The sequence below is a fragment of the Macrobrachium nipponense genome, chromosome 9 (assembly GCF_015104395.2).
Source record: "Macrobrachium nipponense isolate FS-2020 chromosome 9, ASM1510439v2, whole genome shotgun sequence".
In the NCBI taxonomy this organism is placed as follows: domain Eukaryota; kingdom Metazoa; phylum Arthropoda; class Malacostraca; order Decapoda; family Palaemonidae; genus Macrobrachium; species Macrobrachium nipponense.
The window spans coordinates 73769606-73779605 of NC_061110.1; the positions used below are offsets into that span (position 1 = coordinate 73769606).

Sequence of the window (10000 nt, forward strand, 5' to 3'; positions counted from 1 at the left end):
AAGTAGCTACAATCCTAAAGATTGAGACGAGAGAATTATCGAAAGGAAAGACTAACTAAGATGTTATACTTTCCTTACCTACCTTTCTCTTCCCAATAATAATAATAATAAAAAAACTTTAAATCTCAAAGGACAACTTTTTGATCAGGATAAAGTTCCATCGCATAACAAATATGAGATGCCTATAATTAGCAGACATATAGGAAGGAATAAAATGGAAGTAAACCACGATTCCAAGGTCACCATAAGTAAAATGACTCTCAGCAGCTTAATGACCTTCAGTTCTCCATTAAGTAAGAATGGGGCAACCTAAGCATTAGATATTTAAATGCAGTCCTGTGTGTTTTGAATTAAAATCTTAGAGATGTTACATGTGGGAACTAGAAGGAAAGGAAGGAGGGTTCATGATGCATAACCGAAAGGAATTAATGTAAATTCCAGAATGCCTGTGGAAATGACCGTTGAGGATATATGGAGGCCAACTGCATGTAGACTAACAAATGGAAAGGCAAGAGAAATTGAGGAGATTGCGAGTGGGATGTTTCACTGCAGTGGTTGAAGTGTAATTGAGAGAGTTGACCAAGGAATGTAATGAGAGATAAGAATGCCAATTTTGTTATTTTGTATATGGATGAAGATAACATTCATGACCAAACATTATAAAGGCATGAAATACTCTGTATGCAAGGGAAAGTCACGCTCGGATTTAAACAAGAGGTATAGGTGGACAACTGTTTATTATGAAAGAATTGTGAGTGAAGTCTTAAGACTAAAAGGGAAAATCAGTGCTGAGACCGACAAAAAACTTATGACATAAACTGAGATGCAATGCGGAGAGTGTTGAGTAGGTATGATTTAGAAGGCAATTTGTTGATTGCTATTAAAAGCTACCGGGACAAAGACAAAATGTGTGACAATACAAGGGAATAAACGAATTATTGTAAAATTGCTTCTGCGACAGTCATGTATTATGCCCTTATACCAATTCAATTTCTTTATGGATGGAGGCGCATGTGCAGAGTTCTGGGATAAAACTGATTCCAGTGAATGGAGTGAGGAGTGACTAATATTTACAGCTGTCTGAGAGTGTTCAGTATGGATGGCGAAAAGAAACTGCAGTCAACTGAACGAGTTTGAAAATAGTTACAAAAGGAAGTTGGAAGTGAATGCGAGGTAATGATGAGTTATGATGGTCAATGGAAACCAGAAGGTGGAACACTGAATGTTTATATATCTTGGATAGTGAAAGAATGGAATGGATAGAATAGAATATAGAATTTAGGCCAAAGGCCAAGCGCTGGGACCTATGATTTCATTCAGCGCTGAAAAGTAATTTGACAGTTAGCTTTGAAAGTGTAACAGGAGGAAAATCTCGCAATTACAATATAAAACAATTTTTGGAGAGGGTGGAAAGTCAGATGAAAGAAATAGAATATGAAAGGAGGTACAGTAAGAGAAATGTGAGAGGTTGCAGCTATGGCAGAAGGGACGCTGCAAAGACCCATAAGTAGTGCCTAAAGAGCATCACGTGAGGTGCACTGACTTCACTATCCCCCGAAAGAATGGAAACTCCGATTCATACAGGCATTTAAGAAAAGAAAAAGACGGACTGAGTGACAGTAAGATGAGACAAGAGGTATGATGCCGAATACGTGAAGCAATGGAACTGTCTGGGCATAAGCAGATTTTAAATAAAAGAGAACTGTATTTGAGAGCAGAGTTCAATAGACCTTTTTCAATGAAAGTAAAGTGTGGCTGCTGAATCCGAATGAACAGATAAAAAAAACGGAATCCACTGAAATGAACTGTGTTTTCGCAGCATTGTGGAGTCAGACGATTTAAAGATATGAGAAGTCGAATTAAGAAGTGTAAATGGTAAAAGGATTAACTTTAGTGAAAAGATGGTTCAAACAACTCAATCACTCCATTTTGCTTGCAGTCACCCGAAACCAAATAAGCTGAAATACAGAAAAAAATTACGTTATTAAGTACTAATGTTCAAAAAAGTAAACTTACTCGATGGGTCCTCCTAAATCTTGGGTAGTTTCCTCTGATTTGGTTGTTGTTGGAGTCGTTGTAGGAGCAGGAGTAGTCCGAGGTACCGTCACATGAACAGGCTTTGGCTTTTCAAAAGCAAAGGGGTCTGGAATTTCAGAAATAAATAGTTTATTTTAATAACAACACCCTTTCTGGTCATATAAATACAGTTTTAACCCTTCTTACCTCCAACTCATGTAAAGCCCCCCTCCATCATTTTATTAGCTGTGATTACTGTGATTATCTGCGGAAGTGGTAAATGGAATAGTGCTGATGCAAAGTACATAGAAAGATAATACTTACTGACAGGGTCTTCTCAAGAGCATTTGCAGTAAATAATGGGGCAATACACGGGAATGTTATTTCATATTTGTTGTTTTGTTCCTTCTCACATATTTTATAACAAACATTATGTCAGAGATTAAAGAGAAGTTTTGTGTTACTAACATCTTGACAAGTCTTACAATATGTTGTGTTTTTAATCACCAAAACACCACAAAATTTACAAAACTTTCTTAATAGAAATGTATCATATATTTACAGGGATGAGACTTGAATAAATCTAAGAGTTAAAGTAAAATAAAATCATGAAGACAACAGTGTACGAAAAGACGAAATAGCATCAGGCGGAGGAAAAATTCACCAACTCTAATCTTCAAACATTAAGGAATAGGTTCTCTTGACCTGGAATTGAGTATAAGACTTACAAAAGCATATCAAACAATCCGAAGGTTAAATTAGAATCGGTAATCAAAGAGACTAAAAGTGCTTAAGAAAGTAAGTTTATATGCAGTTCTAGTACGTAATACAGTATGACAGTTAAATTATATTTAACAGATTTTGTCGATTTGAGAATAAAGACTTGAGAATATTGGGAGTCAGATGGCGGGACAGAGTTAGAAATTATGCCAAGGGAGATATATGTAAGTTTTACACGTAAAGGAGAATATTTGAAAGGGAATGGAGACTGCCTGGACACATCCTTCTCTCAACCGCTGAGAATAGCTGCTGATGATGTCAGCTTCGCTCCACTGGGCTCCAAAAGAGTTAAAAGATTAGTGAAAAATTAAACACAGATAAGTCAGGGGTGGCAGAATTTCACAGATGTCCATATGACACGGTAGTCGGAGGACACACACACACACACACACACACACACACACACACACATATATATATATATATATATATATATATATATATATATATGTGTGTGTGTGTGTGTGTGTATATATATATATATATATATATATGTATATATATATATATATATATATATATATATATATATATATATATATATATATATATATATATATATATATATATGTGTATGTATATATATATATATATATATATATATATATATATATATATATATATATATATATATATATATATATATATATATATTAGGTATTACTTTTGTGTCTGTCTGTCTGTCTGTCGCTTGTGCCTCCGTGAGAGCACGAAGAAATGGTAGAATATAACACTGTCCTTGGAAAATAAGAAACTAGTTATCCTCACCTGCAATCCTTCCACCGATCATATCTGCATAAGCGCAACACTTCTTGTACCTTTCACAGCATCTTAACCATCCTTCGCTATCCATAAGGGCACAGTACGATGGGCGACAATATTCCTGACCCCATTTGTCTGTGACTACGCTGCAAAAAAAAAAAAAAAATAAATAATAATAATACATAAATTTTAGGAAAATTGTTTACGGTAAGGACAGAAAGCATAACAGATGAAAGCGATAAAATATAAATATATGCCACCTTTATTTGGTGTTCAGTGATACTGAGTAGAGTTAATCATTTTTGTTTCTTTTCTAAAGAAAAGGCAGATTATTCAGTTTACCGGCATATGCTCCAAATGTATAATTATCAATAACTATATATATATATTATATATATAATATATATATATATATATGTGTGTGTGTGTGTGTGTGTGTGTGTGTGTATGTATGTATGTATGTATGTATGTATGTATGTATGTGTATGTATGTATGTATGATAGACGCAAATTAAAAAACGCTAATAGCACTTACGATAAATGAACAAAACTAAAAATAAATGAAACATAACAATTTGTCTCATTTCATATCTTCAGTAACTATTGAAGCTTATACCCATGGTATAAGCTTCAATAAGATATAAAATGAAATAAATATAATCTATTTAAAAACAATCTGCGGTCATAAAAATCGAAACAGAAAAGATAAAGTAGACCAAATCTTCAACACAAGGTCACTTTCTGAAATGAAGTTAAAAAAGGACAAACATAGACGTTTAGCCGAGCGACAGCTTCTAAAACATTTGACAGTGCCACTGGCATCATATATACTATTTCTTCAAAAAGTACTTAAGGCAAGAGTACATCTGCATTTTTCATCTCTAACCTCAGAAAAGTCTGCTCCTAAAGTCCTCGGGATTGAGGCATTCAATCAAAATGTGCTTCATTCAAAAGGACCGGTCGGTCATCACTTGTAAGTGGTGTCCTATCCGTAAACCGCACAGGGTTATCTCTTAGTTCTGGGCATATTGCTTTATCACCTCGGCAATCCCTCTCATTTTGCTCTTAAATGTATCACCCCTTATATCCATAATAGAACTTTTGATTTTTGGCAAGAAATCTTTGCGTAAAAAGTGACATCTTGGAGGTATATCTATAGCAGTCTCTTTCGCTAATGGGCCTCCACATTACCAGAAAACAACTAGTTGTGCTGATATCCAGTACGAATTTATTTGCGCTCCTTTGCAGCTGATAATGTGAGGACACTAAAGGATTTTTTAGACAACAGATTGGCAGAACTGAAAACAGAAGTTGCTAGCAAAGCTTCTTGCAATATCAAAAATGGATAAATACAGCTTTAATAAGGGGGAAGTGCAACCTTACAATTTACTCCAAACAATATGGAGTAAAACCGAAAGTTAAAGTGCTCTGTTCTTCCCCATTTCCTTGGAAATTGAGCATACCTCCATCTCCCACACAAACTAGACACTAGAAACATGTAAATCTAAAGGCAGCTGTCAACAATATGATACCAATATGGTGTACAGAATCTAAAATACTGAATTGGCTTAGGGTGGCAGGTAAGTATATTTCTCATTTATGGTTCGGTTTGGAAAAAAAAACAGGGGTTTAAATCATTTTAAAAGTGCTTTGCAATCTCTAACCCACGACATACTGGAAATTACTTTTGACAGGGTCAAAGCAATTAATATATGACTTTTAGAACATTAGAATGACGATCACAAGTCAACCTTTGATCAAAAATTAACCCTAACCAGGACTTTCTACACATGGTACCCATTGCCCTTTGACTCTGCATCAGGATGTGCTCACCAAATTCATAAAAATTAAAGTTTACCGTTTCAGGTTTGGGGAATTTAATGTTGTGCTGATCAGCCCAGTGAATAATTTCTCTCGACTACATATTTCAGCATCCTTTCACCCACTGGTATTGTTGTCCTAGCACATGATATGGAAAGGTCGTCTAACAAAAGTGTGGAGAACACTACAGAGTTTAATAGAGGATTTCCCACTCACAGCTCAAGCAAGTAATGTCACACTTACCACACTACATTAGTCATCTCCATTTTCTTGCGCTTGCTCTTTCAGAATATTTCTTCCTCTGACCTGTGTGCCTAAAATACCTTACTAAGCTGTATTAATTCTCTCAATCTTAAACCATGAATGGTTTTGAGGATGTCATTTCTCCAAGCGATATCAGATGATTTAAAAAAAAAAAAAAAAAAAAAAAAAAAAAAAAAAAAAAAAAAAAGATCGTTTCATGACGCTGCTTAGACTTGAATATTTCACTCATAGAAAACATAAGTTTAATCAGGGTAATAGCTTTCTTCTCCAAGAACCTGGCCAGTATTCCACTGATGAAATTTTCCCATGACCTTACACAGACAAGACGCCAATATAACTGGTACGTAATTTTCTACAAAAAACTTATTCCACCCAAGCATCAAACAAGCTAAGTTGATGGCTAGTTCCTTGACCATTAGGTAACTGGTGTCACAGCTCTATTAATAATATTTAAAATAAAACTATATGTCCACTAACAAGTCTTATCATTGTATATGGAATTTCATCAAGTCCTGGGTTGAATCATCGTAATTACCTAGGGTATTCTCAAAGACTTTAACTTGGTTTTGACGTAGCCCGATTCTCTTTTTCACTAATGATCTGATATACGTCAATTTCTTTGACCTGTTCATTTGCATTTCGATATTTTCTTATTATTAAATATCGTCTATATACTTTCATAATGGCAATAAGCAGGTATCTGACATACATGGAGAATTTGCACATTTTTTTGTTTTAGTCTCCTTGTTCCTATTCAACACGTAAATAAGCAATCTTTTATTTAAATCATTATCGAGAACCATCCGGCAGTCAAGTGGTATCATTGGATTTACTATTGCATTCACAAACTGAAGTATTATCAGAGCCATAAGTTATTGTGATGTGCTTGTTCCAGGAAAATGATTTTACCTGTGAACAATTGTAAGACCACTAATTAGTTTTTCTAAGCTTATAGGCTTTGCTCTCCACTGCCTTCAGCTTTACTAAGATATGCAGTCAGGATGTTGGTAAGCATTGATTTTCTGTTGTGCATCTTGAAGGAATTATTGATACGTATGCACCATAGGCTGTTCAACTAGTGATTTGTTTGTACTGTCATCAGTAGTGGACAGAAGAGCACCTCTGGCTGAGGATTCAAGGAATAGCCATGAGATCATGGGGTAACTATTTCATTGCCTTTTCATAAAAAAATTTAAAATAATACATATATATATGTGTGCGCACATTATATATATATATATATATATATATCTATAGTATATATATATATATATATATATATGTGTGCGCACATTATATATATATATATATATATATATATATATATATACATATACGATATATATATATATATATATATATATATATATATATATATATATATATATATATATATATATATAAGAATTAGTGGTTTCATGATATTTATGGCTAATGGTACCAGCAGATGCTGATGACATAATGGCAACTGCCTATCCAACCCAAAAAGGAGAGCACCAATAATATTAGGGTAGCTCAAGTGTAGGCTAAACCCGCTTGATTGGACTGAGTGTATTGCATGAATGCAATCATCTGTACTGTAATCATCTTAACAGGCAAAGCAGACGAAAGCTAATAGCCCTGTCCCAAGAACCAGCCCACTCCTGAAATCCATGGACTAGTTCTGTTCTCCTGCTTTTGATATAACTCGGGTCTCAAACAATGTGCGGAGGTTCAAGATCGCACTGCATTTCGGATACGAATCCCAGTCCCAGGTTCCTATTTTGCAAAAAAATCAATTACAATGAAAGTGGAAACAGCCACACTTATTAGACCGAAAGAATATCAGGGATGGCACGTTCTATTGGTTCGAGAGTATTCTCGCTTTTTGCATAAAATCTTCACAGAATATAGGTATTCCATGTTGAAGTCACGTAACTTCTATCGGCCAGTCTTCCGGTGAAAAGAAAAAATGATGAATATTACAGTATGGTTGAATCATTGCTTGGAAGCTTATCATCATTTACTTACTCGTTATTAAATGTGTTATTCATCCGCATCGTCACTATCACTTTATATTTTTTTTTCGCCTTTTATCATCATTACATCATTGGCTTGCGTCGCTGACGTTGTATCCGATGTTTACGTTTTAAACGACGCTGCTGATGTTTTCGTTATCAGTACCATAACAAATGGATGGATAACAGCTAAAAATAAAATCAACTTATTGAGGGCGAGTCAGATAAAGGATACCTAGCCTTGACCAGTTATCTCCCGCCGTTCGAAAATAGAATAGGCCACATCCTGCCACCTGTTTACCACGTGTGTTGTGATAAGGTAACATCAATGAATTAAAGGCTTGATGTCAGCACCTTGAATAACGCACGAAATATTTACAACACAGTAATGGCCTTCCACATCCTAGTCTAATATGTCAAGGATCTATCGATATAGCCCCACTACTTGTATTTAGCTAACGAAAGAGAAATATAACGTGATATCTTTGCTCTTTGTACTCGATCTATGATTAACAAGGAGAGAGAAAAAAACACTGACAAAGTTAACTTGCGCCCATTGTATTAGTCACATGAAACAAAATCAGTACCACCAACGCAACTAAGCAGATGCAAAAGAACAAAATTGGCCGGTGACAAGGTCACTTGGCTTTGGCCGTTAAGACGATTTTTTTTTTATTTTGTGAAATATCAGTTTATTTCATTATTTGCCATGACCAAGTCACCGATCGCGAATGTTTGTTTAATTACCACCCTGGGCATTTTCTATATATATCTGATAGCTTGTTAAAGCCTCACTGAAGACAAAAACCAAGCACAAAAATGACAAAAATCTAGTAAGTGCTGCTGATAAATGGATGGCAAGCATAAATATGAATTTAACAAATGAGCACGTTAACGACACTTGAAGAAATATAGTTAATGATTAACGAGATTCCTCTGACCAGTGCCTAAATATACAGCACATATCCTTCCTTCTTCAGTTTCAGTCAACCATTATCACGGAGTAGAACGTTGTTAACTGACCTTAATTTCATACATCTTAGTTCTCTTGGAAAACTGCGAAGTAAAACCGAGCTACAACAATGGAATAAACATACGTCCATGACGTTTTGCATTCCACGCGTTATAACCTTTAACAATCGTTAGCTTCCGAGAAGATAATTACTACTAATTCTTCTACCTTGAAGTTGATGAGGACTCAATAGTAATACAAAACGCGACCATGGAACTTCAATGCTTTGAATAACAAAATGTATTCAGAAATACTTTCCTTTTAAATAATAATGACACAGCATTGTTTTCATCATCAGTATAAAGAGAATACGATGTATATGAGTTATAGCATCTTTATAACCACTTCAACGATTTTTATCCAATCTAGTGTTTTACTTGATTTTAAGCAATAAATTCTACAACTTGCTAGTTTCAGAATAGCTAGCAAATCACTCTTCAAGCTATACTATGCGAGGTCGAATTTTCCCCATGCCTTAGAAGTTAAGAAGCCATTATGCCATTATAGTTATCAATCTATATATATTATATATATATATATATATATATATATATACATATATATATTATATATCTATATAGATATTATAGATATAGATATATATATATATATATATATATATATGTATAAGTATGTATGTATATACGTATATATATCATAGATTATACATACATATATATCTATATCTATATATATACTATATATATATAATATATATATATATATATATATATATATATATATTACACATACATACACGCACACACACATATATATACATATACACATATATACACATATATATACACGTATATATAGATCTATATTCATATTTATATATTTATACATATATATATAATAATATGTACCCTATAATATATATATGATATATATATAATATATATATATTATATATATATATATATATATATACAGATTATAAGAGGAAGAATGTTAGCTGGACTTCAGCTAAGCTGGCAGAGCGTAAGAGGTTTGGATTCACAGATGCCTAAAATAAACAGACACCTAATCAAAGATGAATGAGTTGAAACAGGCAAGGATGACTCTACAGCCCGGAACACACAACCTCCTCCCCCCGTCCTCTCTCTCTCTCTCTCTCTCTCTCTCTCTCTCTCTCTCGTTCTCTCTCTCTCTCTTCTCTCTCTCTCTAAAAAATCTCATATAAAAATATATATATATACATACATATATATATGAATATATATATATATATTATATATATATATATATATATATTTATCATGCACATGTAAATATACTTACTAATTGGCATCTGTTGAAAATACGTGCGCTACGAGTAGGCAGAGACATGTTCCAATAGCTCTTG

At 33.9% G+C, this 10000-nt stretch overlaps 1 protein-coding gene across 1 annotated transcript in view; it reads right to left on the reverse strand.

The window, feature by feature from the left end:
- The window catches only part of LOC135218401 (uncharacterized), a 701048-nt gene that overhangs the window by 13534 nt on the left and 677514 nt on the right, over positions 1–10000 (reverse strand). Inside the window, exons 4-6 of the mRNA XM_064254700.1 lie at positions 9937–10000; positions 3565–3704; positions 2017–2143 (exon numbers count right to left, since the gene is read on the reverse strand). The exon at positions 9937–10000 is cut by the window's right edge and continues 18 nt beyond it. Of these exons, the coding sequence (XP_064110770.1) occupies positions 2017–2143; positions 3565–3704; positions 9937–10000 (331 nt within the window). The remainder of the gene's footprint in view (positions 1–2016; positions 2144–3564; positions 3705–9936) is intronic.